This window comes from Arachis ipaensis, chromosome B1, assembly GCF_059453495.1.
Source record: "Arachis ipaensis isolate K30076 ecotype BB chromosome B1, ASM5945349v1, whole genome shotgun sequence".
Taxonomy (NCBI): domain Eukaryota; kingdom Viridiplantae; phylum Streptophyta; class Magnoliopsida; order Fabales; family Fabaceae; genus Arachis; species Arachis ipaensis.
The window spans coordinates 3,612,162-3,639,001 of NC_142436.1; the positions used below are offsets into that span (position 1 = coordinate 3,612,162).

The window sequence follows — 26,840 nt, forward strand, 5'->3', positions numbered from 1 at the left end:
TTATTATTGTTGTTGTTGTTGTTGTTGTTGTTGTTGTTGTTGTTGTTTTCTGTTTTAGGAGAATAAGTATTGGATTGGTTATGATTAGTATATTGTTACATATTTATAATAATGTCTCTGTTGAAAATAATAGTTTTTTATCATACCGTTATTTTTTATTATTATTATTATCGTTAATTTTTTTTGCAGGCTATCAGGAATTTGTTGTCCAAAAAATTAGATCCGCTAGAAATTTTTAACGAGGTAGCTGCAACTTCACTAGCACTCACTGGGTTTCAACACGTTTCGCGAGTAGACGAACTGAAAGGTCATTCTGCACTACTGAGTGCCTTGGTCAAACGATGGAGGCCAGAGACCCATACATTTCATCTTCCAATCGGTGAGGTGACGGTGATGCTAGAAGATGTTTCATATATTCTTGGCCTCCCAGTTAATGGGGAGCCCGTTACTGGTAGATCAGACAACAGTCACCAGTTTTTGGTGGAGAACTGCATTGCGTGTTTTGGTCGGGAGTCCGGACCGCAGGATCACGTATTGGGTAAGGTTAATATAGCATGGGTCCGGCGGTGCAGAGATACCGAGCCGTGTGGCACACAGGAGTCTATTGAGCGTTACGTGCGGGCTCACATTTTCTACGTGACCGGAACGGTTGTGTTTCCGAATAAGTTGACTACTTCATTAAACTCGAAGTTTCTGCCTCTACTTCGGAATTTTCACCGTATTTCAAGATACAGTTGGGGGGCAGCCAGTCTGGCACATTTATACAGATCGTTGTGTCGTGCATCACGATTCAACTGTAAAGAGATGGATGGGCCACCGATACTACTTTTTGTGTGGGCGTGGGAGCGTATGCCATTCCTAGCGCCTATTCCCTGCGATCAGCTCGTCGATGTTGGGGTTCCACTTACGCGACGGTATTCTTTTTAACTGTTGTTATTATTATTATTATTGTTATTATTAGTGTTATTATTATTAATAATATTGTTATTGTCTAGGTGGAGTCATTGGCGCCGGCACACAAGATACATACGGAAGCCTACTGCGCATTTTAGGTGAGGACTCGATGATATGGGAGTTGACGATGTAAGTTGTAACCATTTATCTTAGGCCGCTTACCTACAACAATAATTTTACTTATCCGCCTCGTGGGTACTGATGTGCAGTTTATATGACGGCCATATATGGTAGTGGGTGTTCCGGATGACCTTGCGATCCATTTGTTTATGTGCTCCACATAGTCGCCGTTAGTGTCATTCGAGTGTGTAGAGTGGCACCCGACAGACCGAGTTAGACGACAGTTCGGTCTGCAACAGCTTCCACTAGGCCTGGCATTCGATATTGGTCGTGATCATTGCAGACGGTTGACAGGTCCACGAAACCATGACTGGAGAGCGAGGAACATCCAGTGGGTTACCTTGTGGATATCTTCCCGCTATAACACGCTACATATAGGGGAGGAGATTGTCGACTTTCATCCTCTCCAGGTGTACTTCGACTGGTACACACAGCAGTATGGAGATCACCTGCGACTGTCAGATAGAGTTGCAGGTGGTGAGGCTGATGTGAATGAGCCACATGGTCAACAGGAAGAAGCAGCTGGACCTCAGGAGCAAAATCCCCCTTATGAGCAACAGTTCGAGGTGCCGGCCTATGACCAAGGATTTCAGGTATCATTAAGGTTTATAACCGATGTTAGTTATTATTGTGTATGTCATTATAAAAAATATTATTAATAAGGTTGATGGATATTTATTAATTATTGCTAATTATTATATAGGTTCCGGCATATGAGCATGACTTTCAGGTCCTGGCATATGAGCATCAGTTCCAGATGCCAGGGTATGAGCAGCACTATCAGGACCCGTCACATGCCGAGCAGTTCCAGATGCCAGCCTATGGATAACAGTAGTTTCCGGTACATGATGGAGAACTCTTACACCTTGAACCTCCTCATTCTCACGGTAAACGAGGAGCGTTTTTATTTGAACACGAGACCTTGACATCTGCTCAGTCATTGATTTCAACCATACCGGCAAAGTTTGGTAAGATACTTTCCAATCACCAAAAATTTTGGCAACAGATTTCTGCTTTGCCAACCAAGCCTTACGGTAACTTACAGTGTAGTTGAACCTCGACTGAACTTCTGTAATAATAGACTTCACCTTTATTGACGAGTTTGCTTCAACCAACGGCCTAATGGCATCTGCAATTGTTTCTGAGTCCAACTTGGCATGATCTTGTGAAATCGTGCCCATGGTGCACGTGTGTTTGCCATTGTATCTCCTAATCTCCCAACACCCCTTCTTTCGAATCAAGCTAGCTCGGATAAGCCAATCGCACCCTGCACCATAGCCCTTGCATTTCGCATAGAATGTTTGTGGCTCAGACTCATAAACAGTGTAATCAACTCCTCTAGAGATAGTGTAACCTTTGATTGTAAATATCACCGAATTCCTAGAACCAAATTCCATTCCGACACTAAACTCACCATCTTCCACCGCAATGTCGCCTTCACCTACAACATGCGAACCACCATCAGTCGGACAAAGCATATAAAATTAATGGTAGTAGTAACTTTAATTAATAACCATAAGATAACATTCCGATATTCACATACTCAAAAAATTCTAGTGCATGCATGGCTTTGAGATCTAGAGTCCGCATAAAAGATGGAACTCCAAAGGGGTGCTGACTTACGATCGAATTCGCCTCATTTTGTACTGCCGGATTGCCTGCCAAATCTCCATCATCGTTTTCGTCATCGACTTCATAGTTGGCTTCAAACTCCTCTTCACTGTCGTTGTTATCTTCTTCCGAATCTATATCCCCAATTTCATCAACGTTGACATCGTCGCCAACCGAATCCATCCCCGTATGCTGTTCAAACTCAATGTACAACTCGATCATCGGCACGTGAAATCGGTTTTGTTGATAAATACATAACATATGTTGCATACTTGCGTTGTCAGTGATGGACACTAATTGAAACTATATCAGCCCACCAAATACTTGTACAGGATTTCTGTATAAAATGTTGCTCACCCTCTTCGAAATGTGACTTTGTATGTTATCAGACAGACCATTTTGTAACTCCACAAAACTGATGGTGCACGAAATAGCAAACGATAAGGGACATTCAAAAACAAGTCACTCCTTCGTGTGTGTTTGGTATAATCTCACCATTATAATATATGCGCAAATTTACAACACCTTCCATAACCTCAACCTCAACTAACTCTATTTTTTTTACACAGTTAACTGCCAAAAAAGGCACACTACTAAGGACTTTATGCAAGAAAGAGTAAGAGGAGAAGTGAAGATGAAGATGAAGATGAATGAAACTGGACTTCGTATTTATAAGCAAAACTGTGAATTTAAATATTATTTTGTGTACAAAATACAACCTGTGTTTTGGGGCTTCTAAGAAAAAGTTTCTAACACGGACAAAACACAACCTGCATTTGTGGGCTTCAAAAAAAATTTGAATTTTCTGGCTCCAAAAACGCAACCTGCGTTTAGCCTAAAACAAAATTAAAAAAAATGAAAATGTCAAAACGTAACTTGTATTTAGTGTGTTTTAAAATTAAAAAAAAATAAACAAGTTCAAAACGCAACTTGCGTTTTAGATCTGACACCATAGCAGTGCAATGTTTATGCACATATCCATTTCATGGTGTTACACGTTATTTCTTTCCATAACAAAAAAAAAAAAAAAAACAGCAATAATATTAACACAAATCTAAAATATTAAAGTATTTTCAATAATTTACCCAATTAGGTTATTAGTAAATAAACGGAAAATAAAGTAAAATGGAAACCTATCTAGCCCTACAAAAATTTAATTACCCTAACTAGGTTAAAAGAGAATTTGGATATACCGATGATTGATAAAAGACAGAAACTAACTTGCTATTAAAGTAGCATCCAATACAAGATAACAGAAAAGACTCGAATTATGATGATTTTATAAAATAAAAAGTAATGAATGCAATCCATAAAGCAATCATTAATCAAATCAATGTCGTATTGCGATTGTAGTTTACACACAAACACGTTCAGAAAGGGGGAAAATTATACTCTAACTTGATCAAGCTTCCATTCTTCCTCCTTGTGACGATCTTTCTTGTCCTTTACCTTTAACTCATCCCTATATAGTTAACCAACTTCGTTTATGGATATTCCTCCTCTTAACTAGAACATAAAAGAATAGAACATTTCTCATGCCTTTCAGCTTTTGACCCAAAATAAAAAAGATTATAGTCACAGTCATGTCTGAACATTTTAAATTGATCCAAGAAAACTAAAACACTGAATTGTGGTCAAGCATGCTCCTACTTGGCTACTTGTATATCAGTTAAAGGAAATGGCAAATTAGAACACAAATTTAACAACAGCTGTGTTTTTTTCAACTCAAGATTGTAGCAACTTCATATTTCATAATATAATCTTTATGAGAAATATAATGTATATACAATAATTTCTGAGCAAAAAAGCCAACAATGGTATATTAGTATACATGTATGATGAGGTCACAAGTACTCTAGGAGTCTAGGACTGCAATTTGTGACATCCAAAACTTTGTATATCTAATTACACTACCAGATTCATACATACATAAAAAGGGTCACTCCCTCCATTTAAACTGGACTTGCTCATAGCCATATCTTAAAGCGATGTGAAACTTCTAATACGCTGTTTTCTCCCTGAAACAAATCGTTAAGCCGATCTCCAATGTCATCCACCCCATACTTTACATACTTGTCAACGTACTTGCTGAGTTCCGGAACATTATGGAACCTTCCAATGAAGCTTCCATAGGCAGGCAACAAGATCTTCTCCAGTGCAATTCTGATTTCCTCCCTAAGCTGCTCATCAAACACAACCCAATGAGATTGAACCCTACAAATCTCCTCAAAGTGCAAGTTGAACATCTTCAGCTTCTCCTTCATAGCCTTTACCTCAACAACGACACTAGACCCTGCTGCCATTGTCACCTCACTTGTCTCAACCTTCAAGAACCCCACCACCTTGCTCCATGAACTCCTCTGGTAGCTCACATGAAATCTCCGAATTTTCGCAGTGTGCTTTCGGATCCAATCATCACCTAAAACGGGACCCAATTCGCTGGTTTTCGCCTTCTGAACAATGTACCTCAAATTATTCATCATGAAAACAGAGCACAATGCAAGGTCCTTGTAGAATTTGGACTTGGCTTCCAAATTGCTCTCTAACAAGTCCATTATCCCACACAATTGAACACAAAAATGAGAATCAGATTGATGCTTATTATCATCAACCTTAGTGATGAAATCCTTCAATGGAAGAAAATCGCCTTGGAAAACTAGTTCCAAGGTTCGCCGTGACTGGGACGCGGCCACAAGGTAATTCACTACATATTTAGTGATAGGGTGAAGCCCACCGCCGTGAACTGCCGCCTTTGCCGGATCATGGCGAATCAGGTTTTCCAATTCCACAAAAATTTCCTTGATCGCTTCCCCCAATCGCTTCCAAACTTCAATTGCTTCAGTCTCACATTGTGAATCAGAGAAGAGCGATGCGAATTCAGGAATTAGTTCACGCATTGTGTCGAACACGTGGAGGATTCGGAACAACTGATCCGGCGAGCGGCTGTGACTGGCGACGGCGTCGGCAAACCTCAGCAGTTGTGTCACAGGTTCGCGGCAGACCTCACCGAACGCGATATCGGCGGCGGAACCGCCGGAGAATACGCGATCGCACAGCCGGCGCTCGCTGGGGAAAAGGATCCTGAGTGAGACGTTGGAGGCGTTGATCCAACGCTCGATCTCGTCTTCAAGAACCTGCCATGGCATCTCCTGAATCTCCGAAGCGCAAAGATTCCGAAACCCTAACCTCGAGAAGCTCTCTTCTAAGAACTCCCTCCGGCAACCACCGTACACGCGCGCGCACGAGTCGCCGAACCCCGCCGCCACCATGCGCGTCGCTATCTCCCGGAGATCGATCACCGTACCCGCTGGCAACACATCAATCACCACATCCTCCTCAGAAACCCGTTCCGCCGCTGGAATTCGATGATCCTGAACGCCGTTGCCGCAACTCTCATCGTCTCCTTCAAATTCGCCTCCGTCATCCGATTCAAACGACGTATTCCGAATTGACTCATCCATGAGTGACCGGAACTCGTCTTCTGCTAGGACCATAGCCCGACGGAGCATCTCGTCAGCACGTGAGAGGCACGCGCCAACGGTCTCATCCGCGGCGAGAGGCCTCCATCTGTTGACGGTGGCGGTGAGCTCGTCGACCGAAGCGAGGAACGCGGCGGTGTTGACGGAAAAGATTGCCTGGCTGTTGTCGTTGTTGTTGCGTGAGGACACGTGGCGCGAGATGCGTTCATCGAGTGAGTCGAGGGTCTGTTCCAGTGCGGCGCAGCCCAGTGGATCAGAAAGCTTCTCCTTGGAGAATCGAGCATCGAAGTTTGAGAATATTTTGAGAATGTCTTCTGCAACGGTTCGATTGTCGTTCCCCAGCGTCTTCGCTATGTGGCGCGCCACAGCAAGTAACTTCTCTTCCCCGCTGTCAGCCATTTTAGTGTCTGGAATAAAGCTTGCGATGTAGATATTTATCTTGGTTATAGCTTTGCAACCCTAACACAAAAATAATAATAAAAATAGAAATAGTAATAACAATAATAATACATTAAATGCTAGTCAAATAACTAATATCAGAAAATTTGGAAGGATAATTAATACCATGCAAGAGAAGATAAGAATGTAGAATAAGGGTGGCGTCGTCTTTGAAACGGGGGGCGAGTTTGAAATGACGGAAATGCCCCCCAAGAAAACGCGGTTTCTGGTGGAAAAAGAGGGTAGAGTGAGGGAAAGTGCATGGAGTCAAGTGTGTGTGTATACGGTAGTTAGAAGGGACGAGAAGCGAACGTGAAAAGCGCTTTTTCTTTTATCTCCAAGATGTCGTTTTGTATGGGTGATTGGCAGCTTTCCTTTTCAAGGTCATTTTTTTATGGTGTCATGGAATTGTGGGAAACTTCATATTGTGGTTCTGTCTTTGTTTGAATGTGGATCTAATTGATTTTCCGTGTATTGAGTATTGACATTTGACACTCAACTTGTTTGGTACACTTAGAATATTGCAAACAAATTGGCGGCGACAATAATATTTGATTTCATTTCATGCAGCTTTTTAGTTTCTAAGTTTTCTTAATACAAAATTATACTCGGCCCAATCTAATTCTAATTCTTCACGAGCACATACAGAAACAAAAGTGGCATAAGCATGCACTAGCTAGCAAGTTAGAGAGGGTTATACTGCTAGTTATTTTATTAGCATGGTTTGGTTTATGATATATACACTAAAAAATCACCAGTTGTTAGAATGACAAGACCTACGTAGGTGGAAGTAGTATTACGTTAGAAATTAAATCATCTTGTCTTGTAATCTTGTTGATAAATAATCTTGTGCGCGTGGTTGTATCAGTAGAGAAAATCAATAAAAAAAACATGCTGTCAAGTAGTACTAAATTATAGTTGAGTAAATATCGCGGTGTTAGTATTGTTAAATGGTACTAATTAATGTGTACTTGACATAGAATATTACAGACATTTGGCATATATATGATATATCTCTTTGATATTAACGAATTTATAAATGTGTCCTGATATAGTGATACTATTATATGTGGAGTAAACACACGCGCAGCAGCTTAAAATGGATTGCTCGAGTAAATTTAATATCATGAGACACTCAATATAGTGGTTTAATTATTAATAATACTCAAGTGCATGTCCAAGATTGTGAATTATAGTATGCCTATAATACGGGGATTGCGATAATTATATAAATATTATTAAAATTAAAAATTAATATTTTTTATATTTTAGTAATATTTTTTTAAGTAATATTTTTTAAAAATATTATTTAAAAATAAAAAATATTATTTTAATTTTAATAATACTTTTAAAATATTATAATCTCCTTTTTTTTATCAAAGGTAAAGTTATTTTATTCACTAGAAATAAATTTACAGTCCATATTTGGACACCAATTGAAGAATAGTATTAAAAATATTCTACCAAAAAATAATTAAGCTTACAATAAAAAGAGTAAAGATCTCAAGAGAGGGAGAGTACATCTCTAATCTTGAGGTTCATTAAAGACTCGTAGAGCTTCTTCCGCAACTAGGAGGGGAGACTTCCATTTTCCTTCAAAAACAAATTCATTTCTAACCTTTCAATTCAACCAAGTTGTAATAGCTGCCAAGTTCCTCTTCTTCCCATTAGCGTCACTGAACCATTCAAGCAGTTTCAGCCACTACTACCATGGGAGGTCCATGTAAGATGGAACTAGGAGACCACGTGCATGTCAAGCTTCAACTGCGTCCAGGCAAGTCTAGAGACAATGGAAGACCGATTCTTCTTCATTGTGGCATCTTGGACAAAGCAGTACCACTGTTTAGATTTTCTGTCCCAATTTCTGTTTCACAGGTAAATCCTCATGCATAAATTTTCACAAAAAAATTTTAATCTTCGGTTGACATCTGAGTTTTCAAATCACTGTCCATAATTCTTTCTTTCTGCAATTTTCTGAAAAAAAATCTGTTGGAGGGTGAAAAATTGAAAGGCCACACCATAACCAGAAGCTACTGTATATGTCCCAGATTTTTCTTTCATCCAAGTAATTCTATCCTCCTCCTGGTGAATTGTTGAATTTAGAATAGCATTTGCAGTTGCTGGATTGAATGCCTCACGAATTAGTGTCTGGTTCCATGTTCTGTCTGGTAGCATCAAATCTGAAACCTATTCTAGTCTTTGACCCTCTAGGTTATTAGGATTAGGAGTAATTGCTTGAAAATCTCTTAACCATAGGTCTTGCTGAATCCTAATCGTACTGCCTCTGCCAATTCGCCATATGATTTCTTTTTCTAGCACTTTTCGACCCTCCAAAACACTTCGCCAGATTCAAGATGGGTTGTTCCTGGCCTCCGCATTTAAAAAATTTGAGAATTTAAAATATTTACTCTTGTACACCTTATAAATTAGAGAGTGTGACTTAGTTATCAGTCTCCACTCCTTACTTTGCTAACATTGGAAGGTTAAAGACTTTAAGATCTTTGAAGTTAAGACCCCTTGAGATTTAGGTGTACAAGAAATTTTCCATCCTATCCAGTGCATCCTTCTTTTCGAGCCTCGCTGTCCCACCAATATTAGAGCATGAGCTTTTGAATTTCATCAACCAGTGTCTCTGGCAGTTTAAAACAACTCAGAGTATAGATTGGAACTGCCGTTGTTAGTGCCTTTATTAGTATTTCTCGGCCGCTTGAGGATAGCAAGACCCTCTTCCAGTGCTGCAGTTTATGTGTCACTTCCTTGATATACGAAAATGTAGCTCTCTTAGATCTCTGAATAACCGCTGGTAACCCAAGATACTTGTTCTGGTTGCTAATGTGAGAGATATGTAAGATGTGAGATAGATGATCACGAATGCCCACTGGGGTATTTTTGCTGAAAAATACTGAGAATTTATCCAGATTTATTGCTTGACCGCTAATATCTTCATAAACCTATAGGATTCGAATCAGATTTTGACACCCTTTCTCTGTAGTTTTGCTGAATAAAATTGAGTCATCTGCGAAAAATAGATGGTTGACTTTAGGACACCTTTGATTAAGTCTCAAACCTGTAATCTCCCGTCTCTGTTCTCCTCTGTGGAGCAGATGGGGCAATCCCTCTGCGCAAAATAAAAATGGATAGGGAAAAAGAGGGTCGCCTTAATGCAACTCTTTACATGGCTTAAAAAAATCATGAGGCTGACCATCCACAGTAACAAGGTATGAAACTGTCGTCACCAGTTCCTGAATCCATTCCATCCATCTTCTGCAAAAACCCAACTTCCTCATAATCTCCCAAACGAAGCTCCACTCCACCCTGTCATACGCCTTACTCATGTCTAGTTTCAGAGCTAATTTATAATTACCGTATCTCTTATTCTTTAAAAAATACATAAATTTATGAGCAATTAAAATGTTATCACTAATTAACTGCCCTTTAATAAAAGCACTCTGTGTGTCACTTATGAGTCTATTCATCACAAATTGAAGCCTGTGTACCATAATCTTTGATAAGACTTTATAAAAAATACTACTAAAGCTTATAGGTCGACTCTATTTCATGGATTTTGCATTCGGATCCTTCGGAATAAGGCAAATATGAATGTGATTAAAGGATTTTAGGATTTTACCTCCCGAGAAAAATTTTCTAATCGCCTGAAAAACATCTCCTTTAATCATTTTTCAGAAAAATTGAAAAAATTTAGCAGTGAATCCATTTTCTTTCGAGGCCGAAAAAGCATTTATAGAAAAAACAGCAGCTTTCACTTCTTTTTCTGTGATCGGTCTAGTTAGTGCATGGTTGGTAGCAACATTGATTTTTTTTGGGATACCCTCAATTTTGGTTGTTGGGTCTCTTAGATTATTTGATGTAAAGAACTCTTCAAAGTATCGTTGGCCGGTTGATGCAATGCCTTCAGTGCTGTTGGCTTCCCTTGTGCATCTTCTAACTCTTGTACCTTGTTTCTTCTACTCCTAATGTGAAATTTGGAGTGAAAATTTTGTATTGCGGTCTCCCCATTTCAGCCACTAGACTCGAGATTTTTTCTTCGAATATCGTTCTTCTAACCTAAGTGCATCTTCTAATTCAGCCTCCCATGCCCTGATAGCTGCTCCATTAGCTTGATCGCCCTTAACTGCCTCCCCTACTATTGCTGAATTTTCTTTTTGGAATTAGAAGAAGAATTTTGCTGCCACTCTACTATGCAATATCTAATTGTCTTGAGTTTTTCAGCTAGTTTAAATATAGGTGAATCTCTCATGTCTAGCGCCCAATTATGTTTAATTGATTCCACCACCTCTTCATTCTCACACCATCTCTCTTAAAATCTGAATCTCCTCTTTGTTCTCCTCACCTCCCTAACCGAATCAATAAAGAGTGGCTTGTGATCTAAACCCGTGTCATCTAGGTGTTTAACATAGTCATTTGAAAATTCTGTCCTCCATTGCATTGACACTAACACTCTATCCAGCCTTTCTTTGATAAAATTACCACCAAATTGTCTATTCGATCATATATCATAATCTCCTTAGTCACTATAATCATTGTTATCAAAACCGGACCGGACCGACCGGTTCGATCGAAAAACCAATGAACCAAATTCTATATCGGTCCGGTCCGATAATTGGACTGCACAAGGAAAGGAACCGGTGCAAATCGGTAAAAATCGGTCAAACTCAGTAAAGACCGGTCCGACCAAACCGTCTTTCGAGGTAATTGTCAGGAGCTGTTTTGCGTTTTTCTCAAATGAAATAGTTGGGGTTCGAACCCCCTCCCTCAAGCATATGAACGGTAGCCTCAACCACCAGGCTAACTTGCTTATTACTAGTATATATGCAAATTAAAATACATATTGATATCTTTCAGCAAATAATTTACTTCTATTTAATTTATTTTAATTTTAATTATAAGATCACTCATTCTTAAATTAATTATATTTTTATTTAACAATAATTATAAACTCACTTATTATTTTCTTTTCATAATTATATAATATCTATTAATATTATTTTTCAATGAATATTTATAGTATATAATAGTATAATAGATATAAACTAATTAATAAATTATTAAACAAAATAAAAATATTTATGATAGAGTAAAATTAACAAAATATTTATTGTTTCTGTTCCATATTATTTAGAATAGCTAGATATTTTTAAAATATTAGTAAAAATATGTAGTTTAAATTTTTAATTCTAAATTTTTTACTATATTTTATTTTTTATTTACATAGGACCGGGTCAATCTGTTCAACTAGTGATCCATCGGTTGAACCAATGATCTAGTGACCCAGTAACCTAATCGGTTCAATCACCGATTCGGTTATGATAACTATGACTATAATATAATTATATTAAAAAGAAAAGTCTATGAGCCAGCAATTTTATTGAATTTTGGCCAGCATGTAACCAGCAGAGAAAGGTGAGCCATTTGATGAAATTTCACACCAATTTCACACCATTAAATCATCATTGATGACTATTTGATGGCTACTAATTACAAAAGTTGATGTCCCCTAGCATTGCTCATATTAAAATGACTCATATAACATATGTGACTTGAGAGGTCACTCAGAAGCTCTGAATTGGTGACTTGAGGCAGAAGTAATGCCTAACACCGTTTGAAAGATTGCACATGAATATGTAAACTAAAAATTAAAAAAAAAAAAAAAATAGGGTTATATATAGGTTTTGCTCAGGTAGGTGTTATATCTGTAGAGTTGTTAATATACCAACCTAAGCCTAACTGAATCTAAAAGACATTTTGATTATATATTGATTTTGTATGAGACCCAATATATTTTCTTTATCAATATATCATAGGTTCATCAATGTCTTTCCCTATACGATATGGCATGCCTTTTAATCTGTGTAGATGCATTATCTCTTCAAAAGTTTAATTTTCCAGGAGTTGACGAATTGATCTAATATTGCAAAAATGTTTTCGTTATTGCTTTTGACGGAAATCGTGTAACAAACTAAAGCATTTTTGTGGTGCTCAAGAAACAAAATAGAAGAATCATACGCGTGCAAACTTCATTAGTTATCAAACTATACAAAATTATTGATATCTAACTGTTGTATATAATCATTAATCCTTGAATTTGCAGGAATTCGATTTTCTTCCAATTAATAATTCTTGTATTGCACCCTCTAGGTTGGAGTAGAAAAATCAATCATGTATTTAGAGTAGAGACTATAAACTTTGACAACCAAACTTCAAACTTCGAAGGCCATTGCAATTTACAATTATGTTCTAATAAAATGAAAAAAAATTCTTTCGATGAAGTATTATGATTAAATAATGAGAATTTGATATGCTATATTTTTTTTTCCCTTATGAATCGAGAAGGTTGAAATGGAATTTCAAAGATATTAAAATAACTGAACCAATTGGTTTTTAAAATAATGAATAAAATAGTACATATTGATTAATTGTGTGTTTTTAGCATTTATTATTTTATTTTATTTTTAAAAAAATTAATAAATTCAGTTCATTTAGTTATTTTCGATTTAATTATTTCAGGTTAAAAAAAAATCAAATTTAACTAACAATAAAATCATGCCACATGCAATGTTGCTTAATTAAAGATTATATGATCATCGTTTATATTTGAGTTTCGAACAATCCAACTCATATTCAACCAGTTAATCTAATAGCACCTGTTTAATAGATTGTGCTGTTTTTAAGATCGGAACTAAGATAAAATTTAAGAAAGAACCAAAGTTTAATCTTTTAATATAAAAAGACTAAAATTAAAATTTTAACAGAGATTAAACCAAAATTTCCACCTAACTTATAAAAAAAATTAAAGTTTAAGGGACTATTGCCGCTTTTTATGTATGAGTGGCTCTTTCCTGACTGCTTTTATCCCCTCTTTCACAATTTGACCCAACTATTACAATATATCTTGGAGGAATGCTAGGGCCAACAACTTTTGTGATTTGTAGCTATCAAATAGCTATCAATGATGAATTTAATGGTGTGAGATTGGTGTGAAATTTCATCTAATGACTCACTTTACATGCTGGCCAGAATTTAACAAAGTTGTTGGCCCTAGACTTTTCCTATATCTTATTCTCTTCAACCGAGTCAAAATGGGTCGGATCGACGATATAAAAGTTCCATGACCTGGTATCCGATCTCATTTGGGAAGCAAGTTAAAAGTTCTTCCATTGCTTTTGTATTTTTTTCATTCAACTCATATTTAATTTATCAAAATTCTTATTAATTTAAGTACTAAAATTTCTCATAGATACTTCCGTTACCATCTAAGCAAAAATATCAAAGATAATCTAAGAAGTTTGAACCTCACATCTAAACTAAAAAATACCATCCTGATTTTAGGTAACACCTGAAAACAATAACGATATAGCAATTCTTTGATGCATCTTACAATTTTTTTTAGTGTGACTTTTTGAGGCATAAATATCATTTTTCCTTTCAATCTTTATCAAATAAAATAAATAATAGTATTCTCATTCAATTAATAACATTCCTCGCAATACAATTAATTCCACGACACACCATGCAGATGCTAGCTAGTTACCGCTAAACAAAGCAATAATATTTAAACTACCGATTTCGCTGTGTTACCAACAGTATCTGCCAACTTTTGTCAATTATTATTTATAATTGTATTTTATGGAAGTGTGTTCGTGGATGTGTCTAATAAAAATGTCTTTTTTATAGCTATGTTTAGTATGTTTGGGCGCCATTATTTTGTTAAAAAAAGATCTTTTTTCAATGAAAAAAGATCTTTTTTTATTTTTTAACGTGTTTGGCAAATTTCTAGTAGTAAAAGTAAAAGTACTAGTAAAATAAAAAAAAAAATCTTTTTTGAGAAGCTGTAATTTACATTTTTTTTAAAAGATCTTTTTTCCTTAAAAAAAAGATGTTTTTCATGTAATAAATAAACAAAAAAGTACTTTTATATTGTTATATCCAAACATAATTGATTGATAAAAAGACCTTTTTACATGAGATATCCAAACATAAAATTACTTTTACTTCTTTATAAGATCTTTTAAAAAAAGATAACTCGAAAAAAGATCTTTTTTAAAAAACTCACCCAAACAAGCCCTTAATAGAAGTGTCTTTATAGATATATTTTCTGGATGTGTCTCTTTATATATGTATTTAAAATATATTAATTATTAGACACATCCACGAACACACTTCCATAAAATACAATTATAAATAAGAGCTGACATATAATATGTTGGTACCCTATACTTTTTCTTAAACTAATTAAGATTTGAGAATTGAGAATCTTCAGGCTGAAAGCAATGGAATTTCACATGAACGCTATAATCAAATCAAATATATTAAACTCACATACGTGCGAAATAATGGATCCAATGGAAAAAAAAAAACAATTAAGCATTTGTAGGCTTGTAGCTACACAACAATGTCTTCTTCGGATAAGCTCTCAATCACCATAGCCATGGAAACACTCCAAGCTTCCCTCACAAGCGTTTACAACCACGCTCACCGCCGACCATGGCGGGAGCTCACTGACCGGAGCACCATCTCTTTGCCAAGTTTCCTTACCAACGGAATCTCTAGACTATAAAAGATTATTTACTATTCTCGCATCAACTATCTCATCGTGGCGGCGGCAACGGTGGTGGGGTTCCTCCTTCCGTATTCTTTCTCGCTCCTCATCCTTGCTTCCTTAACCGGTGCGTGGCTGTTCCTCTATTTCTTCGGGCTGTCAAAGTATGGGCAGAGCCTCTCATGTCTCGAGGAAATTTTTTTTTTTTTAAGTTAAAAGTGATATTCAAATTCAAAACGAAGATAAAGAGACTAAAGAAATATTAGCCTCGTAAACTTTAATTTTTTTTATAAATTATATGTAAATTTTAGTTTAATATTTTTAAAATTTTTATTTTAATTTTTTATATTAAAAAATTGAACTTTAACATTTCTCTAATTTTATGCTAACTTCGCCCTTACGTAGAGTAACAGCTAGTGATCTTTGGCCGTTTGCCACCGTCATGGCATTGCTGATGACAAGTGTGTTGTTAGAGATCATTTATGCAGTGACGATGGCGGTGGTGATAATTTGTGTTTCTGAAACCCTTCGAGCTCATGAGGATATGTTTCTTGACCAGCAAGAAACAAGGTTATGGGCTTTTGGGCCTCTTGTTGATATCAGGCCTATATCTTCAACTGAAATCTCACTAGTAGGCCCAACAATTGTTTAGCAATAGTAATGTATGTTCATGGCCCAGAGTGATTAAGCAATCATATTATATTATTATGTGTATATTAATAAATGGGATAAATATTGTTTTGTCCCTAACGTTGTTGGTCAGAATCGAAACCGTTCCTAATGTAATTTTTTATTTAGAATCATTCATAACATTTTTTTGTATTAAAATCATTTTTTTTTAATAAAATTTTTTATTTTATTTCTAAATGATCCCTATTAATAAAAAAAATTATAAAATTAAAAAAAAAACACGCGAGGAGGCAGGGGAGAAGGGAAAAGGGGAAGGGCGCGAGGGAGTGGGGGAAGGAAAAGGGGAAGGGGGGAGGGGGGAGGGGGGACGACGCCGGCGAAACTTGGAGCCGCCATCGCCGTCGCGAGCCAAGGAGAGAGCTTCTGCTTCTGCACCGCCGCGTTCTCGCTGCTCCTCGCAGCCTCGGCCCTACTCCTCGCCGCCTCGCCGCTGCTCCTCCCCTTTTCTGCTTCGGCCTCTGTTTCTGCTTCTGCTTCTTGCTTCAACTTCTGCTTCTTGCTTCGCTTCTTGCTTTGGCTTCTACTCCTTGCTTTGGCCTCTGCTTTCTGCTTCTGTTTGAGCTTCAGCTTCTGCTTCTGTGACTGCTGCGTCGTCGGGAAAGGGAGCCCGACGCGAGAAGGGCGGCGCGCGAAGGAGAGAGAGGAATCTGAGGCTGAGCTGGGTTCCTACCACCGCCGATCTGCCCAGCCGCCGTCGCTCCGTCGCCCACGAATTGCTGGTGGTTCTGCTTCGGCTTCTGCATCTGCTTCTTCTTCTGCATCTGCATTTTCTTTTTCTTCTGCATTTGCTTTTGCTTTGTTTCTGCTTCTGATTTTGCTTCTGATCCTGATTTTGTGTGTTGAACTTGATGTTGTTGATTTTGAATTTTATGTTGTTGAATTGGGTACTCGTTGAATTTGATGTTGTTTCGGCTTCTGAATTTAATTCTGATTCTGATTATTAGTATTTGATGGGAGTAAGGGAGGTGGTGGTGGTGGTAAAGGTGCCGGAAGTAGTAAAGGGTATTTTTGTCCGTAAAAAAGTTAAAAGGACGATTTTAATACAAAAAAATGTTAAGGATAATTCTAAATAAAAAATTACGTTGGGGACGGTTTTGATTCTAACCCTCAACGTTAGGAACTAAAACAATACTTATCCCTTAATAAATAGTCTCTAAATCAACTATTCATATAAATATTAATAAAAATGAGTTAAATACTTAATATATTTAAACATAAATATATAATGACTTATTTAATGGATGATTTTTATGTGTATATAATATTAGAAAAATTTCAAGTGTACTGGAAACATCGGTATTCCAATTGTTTTAACCGTTGATTTCAATTAATATATATTATATATATTTTTTATAATTCAGATTAACGGTTAAAACAATTGGAACACCGGTGTTTCTGGTACACTTGAAAAGTTTCTTATAATATTTTTGTTTGATAAATTGTCAGTGTCAAAGATTTATGTATTATTATTCAATTCTATTAATGAAATTAATAACATAGCAAATGATTATGTTAAAAAAAAAACGATCGAGTATATTATCCTTTGACAGTGTTAAGTTTGTTTTGGTGGTTATTAGTAAGTAGTAACGATTTCTGAATATATAATGAGAATTTTTTGACCAAGTTTAATTAATGAGATTTGTTTCTTTATAATCTGGATCATTATTAATTAGATGTAGATATCGATGAATGACAAATATTTTGCATAGATGTAACAATGATTAACCTATAACAAGGTTAATTCTTGTGAGAATAACATCAAATTTATAAGAGTTAAAAGATTCACCCTGACCTAGTAATATTCTGTGGGAAAGTCTTTTTTTATTTTTTTGATTTAGGTCAAAGTGAGACTTGGATCTCCATCAAAACCGAGAAACAAAAGGACATGAAAATACTTAGAACAGCTCATATCGTAAAAATTAAAGGCAGGTTTTGACCATAAAAGAACAGAGTAGTGCAAGTTGAATATTCACATTGTCGGTGAATCTCTATTAATCTTAACAAAAATACTATGAATCTCTGCAGTAACGACACACTAAGACTTAGTAGAGAGTGTGAAATTAACATGTAAACTCATCAGGTTAAAGAGGTCAATTAATCATCACATAACGAAATGACTCCATGATATCTTCTAACAGAACGAAACTAAACAAATAAAAGGGATGGAGAAAACCAAAAAGGTTAAATCTAAATCGTGTTACCAAATTGGTTATCATCATATATATGATATTCTTACATTCAATAGCACATGTGGCAATATCGCAATATGGCATCTTATGGTTGATTTAAAGTGACGCATTATCAACAATAACATCAGTTCATTAACAATTCATCATTTAAGTAAATTAATCTATAAAATGTAATTTAATGGACTTATTAAATTCGTATTTGTAAAATTTTATAAAGCTAAATGAAACAAGTTTTTAATTTGAATGATAAAATTAAACCGATATTCAATATTTTTTTTATATTTAGTTAGAAAACTCGACTACAAACAGGACTTTTTTACCTAAATGCGCATGTAAAATGTTTTAATTCCCAAAATGCGCATGGTTTGAAATTTTTTTGAAAATACGCACTTCCATTTCTTGGCCGGCGTCTGCGAAATGAAATTCAACTCCATTCCACTCTAGGTGCCCACGAAATGGGCAAACCATATCAGATTTAGCTCCCACGAAATGGGTTGTCCATTTCCTTGGTGGCAGCAGCAAATTGGGAGGAACAACTCAGGAGCGCCAGTCGCGAAATGGGAACACTGCGGAAGTGAGTTGGACACTCCATTGATAACAAACTTATTCTGCTTTTCAAATTTGTTTCGGTGCATCAATTTTCAGTTTTTCTCAATGCTTATCTATTCTCTTTTTCCACTTGTTATATGCTCTATTTCAATCCTTTTTTTTCCCCTTTTGTTTGATATATATATATATATATTTGCTTTTATAATTTTATTATTATTTTTTTGTTCATATGAATTTTTTTTCTATCTTTTACTATATTGTATTTATGTTGTGTATCAAATTTTTTTATTTTGTTATTTATTTTATTTAGTTTTTATTGTATTTTTTTGTTCATATGATATATGTTGATGGTTTTATGAAATTTTTATTATTTTTTATCTATATGATTTTTTTCTATTCTTTAATGTACTCTACCTTTGTTTTATATTAATTTTTTTATTTTTTATTTTGACTTTGTAAAATTTGTAATTATAATTATTATATACTACGTTTATTATCAAAATTTTGTATAATATAAACTATGATTCTATAAAAAAGGACAAAATAAATAAAAAATTAATTATAAGTAACAATATAGCCATAAATAATGAAAATTTATATTCCAAAATAATACTAAATTAAAGAGTACGGGATAATATTAGAAAAATTATAAAATATTTTTTTTGTTTAACATTATAAAATTTATAGTACTCTCTTATATATTTTTTTATTGTATTTATTTATTTATATAATAAATATTTTTTATATTATTTTTGTTAGGTTCTGTTTTTGCATATATATAAAAAAAATAATTTAAATTGATATCTCTTTTAGTAATTTTTCATCTAAAAGTGATTTTGAGTAGTATAATCCAAACAACATTTATTTTGCTATAATCAATTTTGATACAAATATTGTCAAACATAAATCACGTTATCCCAAACTTACTTTTTATCAAAATCAATTTTGTAAAATCAATTTTATGCAAACTCACGTTTGCCAAACACACACGAAGCTAGATTAGTCAAAGTTTTGCTGATAAATAAAAGGAGGAGCAAATCCACAACTGACGTAACTTTAGTACTGAAACTAGGGGAGCAGTGAGAGAGCTAAATGGAATTGGGCAACTCACTTCCGCAGTGCCCCATTTCGTGCCTGGTGCCCATGAATTGTTCCTCCCAATTCGCTGCTGCCACCAAGGAATTGGGCAACCCATTTCGTGGGAGCTAAACCTGAAATGATTTGCCCATTTCGTGGGCACCTAGGATGAAATAGAGTTGAATTCCATTTCGCAGACACCGACCAAGAAATGAAAGTGCGTATTTTTAGAAAAATTTCAAACTATGAGCATTTTGGGAATTAAAACATTTTACATGCGCATTTAAGTAAAAAAGCCTACCAACAAAGAGTAAAGTATTTATACACCACAATACTAGGTATAACGTACCAATCATACAGCTCTAAACCACTTGCTCTAAACCACTTACAAAAAGACACGCATTAAAAATAAATAGTCTCATACATAAAACAAAAGAAAAGATACGGTACTAACGAACCACAATTAATACTAGGCGCTTTTTTTGGGGATAGAAGTAAAAATAGTGATATATTCTAATATTGTTATTTTTGATATTTTTTAAAATTGTAGAAAGTACATAAATTGAAGGATTCGATTTGTGTAGTTCAACTTTTTTAATTTTTTTTAAAATAGATCGGAGGATCTGATTTCTGTACCTCTAATAAATCGAACGGTTTAATTTTTACTTCTCTAATTAAACAGTTCCACATTTAAAAATAATATCTCAACCATTCACATTTAAAAAAAACAGCACTACCACTCCAATATCAAAAACATAAAAGGTCAATTCTCAATGTGCATATTATAATAATACTAGCAGAAGCCCCGCGCGTGATAATAGTAGTGTTTGGATGGTGTAACTGCTTTGCTTAAAATATTAGATTGAATGCTAATATTGTATGTAACATATATAATGGTCTTTTGACCGATTTTAACACATAGTAATAAGACATAATATAAATAAAGTGTGAAATTAAAGAGAACACACAAAAAAAAAAGAGTCATTAAATGTTTTAATTGTATTGTACTATCTATTATCTACTTCCTTTTAATTAAAAATGCAAGGTTCCAAAAATAGTGTAAACAATAAAGGAAACACAATAAACAAAAAAAATATAAAAGATAAGAAGATGATAGAAATTGACACAGTCATTTAAAAAGATTTAAAGAATGTTCGACCTATTATATAGGAAAAAATATGTTCCATCCTCTATATTTGATAGTCTAAATAATTTTTCTTTTCGAGTTCATATTAACAAATTTTACTTATATATGAAAAACATATTATATTTGTATATTAACATTATTACCTCACTAAAACAAATTTATTTTATATCACTTCTAATTTTAAATAAATAATACATGCTAAACTAATAACTTCTTACTAAAAGAATAATATATTTTAAAAAATATTATTATTTAAATTCACCTTATTTTGACTTACAAACTAATTATTCAATTTGTTAGGGTTCACAACTTTAAGCAAAAGATCATTATTTTTGTATATAATCTAACAAAATTTCAAATTTTTGTATATGATTATAGACAAACTTAAACTTTCTTACAAAAAAAAAAATTCAATTTAAAATATTTATAAAATTGACGAAATATAGTTTCATAATTATTTTATATTTTAAATATAATAATTTGCAATGTACATTTGGTTCTAAAATCTTACTTGTAACTGTTCATTCAATATAGGTAAATTGTATAAAACATATAATACTATATTTTTGTTACCTTATTTAATTAGTGTTATGTATTTATTTAATTAAATCTATTATCTATTTAAATTTCTAATTAAGTATATAATGATAAACTCTCTCAACGAAAAATGCATTAAATTAATGTAGAGTTATATGTTATTTACGAAAATGTTCAAATTCTAATAATTGGATACTATAGTTAAGTTCAATTAACCTCAAATAACACACCACAAACTTGCACGCAATAGCTTATGTTAAACAAAAAAAAGTTATCTTCGTTTAATTAAAATTTATATGTATCATAATTATTTTTCTAAGAAACAATTAGGAATTTAACCATTTTGATATATATAATTTTTTTTCAAGTAGATAAGTTTCTAAATTCCCAAGAATTGAGTTATAAAGTAAAGTTTAATTATCCTCAAATAAAAGTAAGAGTATAAAAAAGTGCTAAATCTCTTTATATAAGCTATTAAATAAGTTATTTATGTTTGTGCTTGCTCTTTATCATGAACATTTTGAATTTGTATGTGAGTGTTGTCCTCTAAGACATACTTCTCATCCTTGATCAAAATAATTCACAAAAACTCTTTATTAAAATTTACAAAAGTGAGATAATTATTTTTATAACTAAATTTTACTTCCAACCTACTTGCCTTTATAATCCCATATTGACCTACAGAAATTTAAACTTGCTAAGATTAAAATTTAAATTAAAAAAATTTTAAATTATATGATTTAACATACTTATTTAAGTTATCCAAAATGCAGAAAATATTAAATAAATTTTTTGGTTCTTATAAAATTCAAAATTAGTTCTTGTAATTTATTATAATTATTCAAATTTGATACTAAAACAATTAAAGAAGATTGATTTTGATCCCATAATTAATTTATTTATATTAATTGTTAAGGCGGTCTCAAACAAATATAGATGTTATATGTCAAATTTAAACGGTTTAATTACTTTGTTGTTCCTATAGTTTCGCAAAATTTTCAATTAGGTCTCTATATATTTTTTCTTTTTAATTGGGTCCCTGCACCAAATTTTTTTTCAATTAGGTCCCTCTTCGTAGTAATTGGCTTCATTATATAGGGACCCAACTAAAAAAAAATTGGTGCAGGAACTCAAATAAAAGGAAAAAAAAGTGTAGGGACTCAATTAAAAAAAAATTGGTACAGGACCCAATTAAAAGTAAAAAAAGTATAGGGATCTAATTGAACATTTTGCAAAACTATAGAGGCTAATAGAGTAATTAAACCAATTTAAACATATATCATTCAGCATTTAAAAAATAAGGACAAAGATCAATTAAATATTTAAAAAATAAAGGTTTAATTACTTTGTTGCCCCTATAGTTTTGCGAAATTTTCAATTAGATCCGTATACTTTTTTTCCTTTTTAATTGGGTCCCTACACCAATTTTTTTTTTTAATTAGGTCCCTCTTAAGTAATTAGTTTAATTATATAGGGACCAAATTAAAAAAAAAATTGGTAGAGGGACCCAAATAAAAGAAAAAAAAAATATAGGAACCCAATTAAAAATAAAATTTGATGCAAGGACTCAATTAAAAGGAAAAAATGTATAAGAACCTAATTGAAAATGTTACGAAACTATAAGGACGAACAGAGTAATTAAACAAAAAATAAATACATATTTGATTCACAATTTTCACAGAAAATAATCAATATAATCATTGTACTTTAAATTAAACCTCAAATCCGATGAATCTTCTATTTTTATTTTCTCTTTTGAAAAATTCAATGTTGTTAAGATAATATTAATAAAATCGTAAAATCATAACATTAAAAAAAATTGCACTTAAATTCATTTCAAATTATCAATATAATCAACTCCACCAATATTATTTTAACTTTCTAATAAAAGTATTGTTTATTTTGGACAACTTTTTTCAATCTTAATTGTACAGTTTTAGATAGGATGAGCTGAATATATATATATATATTAACATTTTCTGCTAATTGAGAAAAGAGAGAGAGGGAGAAACAAATTGAGAGAGAAACAAATTGAGGAAAGAGAAAGGGAGAGAGAGAATTGATAAATTCGAAGTTTCATTTGAAGAAGGGTAAAAGTTTAAAACGCATTCGAAAATTTTCTCGAGAAAATTCCCGCTAATGAGTTTTGCTTAGTATTTAAAATCAAAGTATTTGGCTGATCAACGAAAGGCAATCCGTGTGATGTGTTAACAGCCAATCAAATGCTACCAATATCTTCTATTATGAAGAGGAAAAAAACAAAACTACCTAAGACAACTGTCACTCTCTCAGCCATCATTTAACAATGCTAAATAATGTGTGAATTCAATGTGTAACTAGTTAACTATTATATATTAATAAATAGATATGGTACATGAATAACTATTTTGTGTACAACTTTTGTACAACTACTACAAATAGGTGTATTTTCACTATTTTGACAATTGCTTTAGTATATTTTTCAACTTGCCTAGGATTTACCTCACATACATCATTTATGCAACAAGATGTATAGCATTCCAAATCCAAGGCAAATTGACCGGCCTCTCAAACGGTAACATTTATGAACTGAATATTTTTATTACCAATGGAGAAAACTATAAAGTTTGTTTTTTAGTTTATTTTATTTTATCTATTTAACTTCAATACAATTTCAGCAACATTTCACACTCACACCTTCATGTCAAGGACCATGGGCACAAACCAACTTAAGACTTTTTTAATCCAGAAAAAATTATGGAGATTTGTGGGTTTTTCGTCTACCCCAATTGCTCTACTTTGTTTTGCTTTGAGTTCCTCTTTCAAACAAGTATTTGGAGAATGGAACTTATTGAAGATTTTCATCTATGCAAGTGTGAGCTCCATTATCTGTACCGTGATGTCATTTGCATACAAGTTCCATGTTTCTTGGAGTCACTTATGGAAAGCACAGGTTAGCTTTTTGGGGTTTATGCTAATTTCTTGTTCCTCATTTTTATATGATCAAAAAGTCAACGGAAACCCAGACATGTTTAGTTTGGTCTCAAGTGTTGCATTTGCTATAATGTTCTTGAGTTTGTCAAGGCAAGTTGACTTTGGATTCGAGGTAGATCTCTTCAACTTCTTCCTTGGATACTTTTTAGTTCAACTCATGAAAATTCACATTGCTCTCATTTTTTTGGGTGCTTCAATATGCTATTTTTTCACGTGTCTTCGCTCTTACTTGGATAACAAGCAACCACTGAATGGGAGTAATGTCGCCCATTCAGTGGTGCAAATCGCATTGGAAATTGAAGATGGGAGAAATACAGTAAATAAAAAAGAAAATTTATATTTGATTCTTGGAATAGAGGAGAAAAGAGAAGACATGGTGATTTTTCCCATTGATATGGAAGAAAAGATTCGGACGGCGATTTTCGAAAAAGCAGGGTATGATGAAGAATGCTACAATGTATACCTAACTTGGAGGAGACAAATCCTTGCTGAGAAAATGAGGAAGATAGATATGCAAAAGCTTCTCATAAAGGAGATCAAAGGTGTTCCATTAGATTACTTGCAGAAAAAGATTCAACGCTGGATCATGTCTTTTGAATATTCTATCAGGATTCTGTTCTCTGAAGAAAGGAATCTAAGTAACTCTGTTTTTGTGGAGTGTTCTTCTAGTTCAAACTATGCTGATCTCTGTTTTATGGAGCTATGCAGGGCACCAATGACTCTGCTACTAGATTTCGCTAACGCAGTGGCGAACAGCGCAGGCTCGCCATTGCGATTGTTTAGGCTGCTCAAGGTATTTGAGGCATTGAAAGAAATGTTACCTGAGATTGAAACATTGTTCTCTGATGAATGTGGCGGCGTGGCAATAAGGGACGAAGCGATTGGAATCTTGGCAAGGTTGAGGGAAGCAATCAGAAGTGTTTTCGCCGATTTGGAGACTCTGATATGCAAGAATGAAATTTCAGTTGGGATTGTTAATGGTGGAGGGATTCATCCAATCACTTATTATGTAATGAACTACCTTGGTGCTGCTTGTAAATCTTTGATGACATTGGAGCAGGTTTTTGAGAACAATAACAATAATCATGGAGTGGAATTTTATTTGGCTAGGATTTTGTTGTTGTTGGAGCAGAGTTTGAAGGCTAAATCAAAAGAAATGTACAAGGATTCAACTTTAGGGTTAGTTTTCTTGATGAACAATTACACCTACATGGTTAACTGTGTGAAACATAGTAAACTAGGAGAGTTGTTAGGTGAAAATTGGATCAAGAATCACATTGTAGCAAAATTTCGCCAATGTTTTAAAATTTACAAAGCAAATTCATGGGATCAAGTATTCAGAGGGAAGCTTATTAGTGAGTTTGTGTTGAAGTTTGTGGAGATATGTGATGTGCAATCATGTTGGATTATCTTTGATGATCACCTAAGAAGGAAAATTAGAAATAACTTGAAAGAAACATTGTTGGCAAGGTTCAAAAGTGTTATAGAAGGGTCACAAGAAAACATTAATATTTGTGGTGACTTTGGGTTTGGGGTCAGAGATATTGTGGCTGGAATAGACAAGTTGTTTAAGGGAAGAGATGAGCTCAAAAATCACAGGTAACTTATTTTTTATATAACGAATATACCAAAATCAGCTACCAAAATTAGTTATCAACGTAAAATACATGTTGGAATATAAAAAATACACTAAAAATAAATTAACACATGTATTTATATGGCGACTGATTTTAGTGTTTGATTTTGGTATATAAATTGCATTTTTGTTTTTCTACAATATCACTCTACAAGTTGAGTATATTTTTAGGTATTTTTCACCATCAAAATGTATTTCATGATTTGTTGCAGAGAGATTCATCCTACATGGACTACAGCCTTGCATGAGCACAATATCAAGGATTTTCATAAACATTGGAAGAAGCATGGCCAGAAAACATTCATTGGTTCTTCATATCCAATGTAATAATCATTATTGCACTCTTTTTAATATAAGATGAAGAAATCTTAATAACTTTTGATAAGAAAAGACTAGTTTGAAAAGGTTGAAATTTTCTAGCTGAAAAATTTAATCCTATGCATAAATAAATTATATTCTTATATATATTTGTTCTTGTTTTGATTGACAGAGAATACTACTGGTGTATTCACAAGTTTAATCAAGGATGCCATGCAACCATTCAAGTGCAACAAATACAAGAAAATCCATCAATGTATGAGACTAGGTATACTGGCCTTCACACATGCAACTTACACACATTCATCTAGAAGTACAATAAATCCGACCCTTGATAAATTTTTATTACAATTTCGATCAATTTTCGATTAAGTGTGTTTGTTTCAGTTTTAGATTTTGTAATCATGTTCAATCAAATTTCTATAGTTTAAACATTTTTGATCAAATATATATGATTCATTTTCAATTAGGTCCCTTTTATTTAAAAAAATTGTAATAAGTTAAATACCTAGCATAAAACTTTGGCGCAACTACCCTTTCTATCTATAACTGCATGTAATTTTTT

At 33.8% G+C, this 26,840-nt stretch overlaps 2 protein-coding genes across 2 annotated transcripts; one reads left to right on the forward strand and one right to left on the reverse strand.

Moving 5' to 3' along the window:
- Positions 1-4,524: 4,524 nt before the first annotated feature.
- Positions 4,525-6,953, reverse strand: LOC107644727 (exocyst complex component EXO70B1). Its single transcript, XM_016348688.3, has one exon. The coding sequence runs from the start codon at positions 6,561-6,563 to the stop codon at positions 4,653-4,655; it is 1,911 nt and encodes a 636-aa protein (XP_016204174.1). The 5' UTR covers positions 6,564-6,953; the 3' UTR covers positions 4,525-4,652.
- A 9,765-nt stretch (positions 6,954-16,718) lies between these two features.
- LOC107644445 (exocyst complex component EXO70B1) lies at positions 16,719-26,284 on the forward strand. The gene is made up of 3 exons (XM_016348309.2): positions 16,719-16,733; positions 24,062-25,920; positions 26,170-26,284. Exons 1-3 carry the CDS (start codon positions 16,719-16,721, stop codon positions 26,282-26,284), a joined length of 1,989 nt encoding a protein of 662 aa, XP_016203795.2.
- Positions 26,285-26,840: the final 556 nt, after the last annotated feature.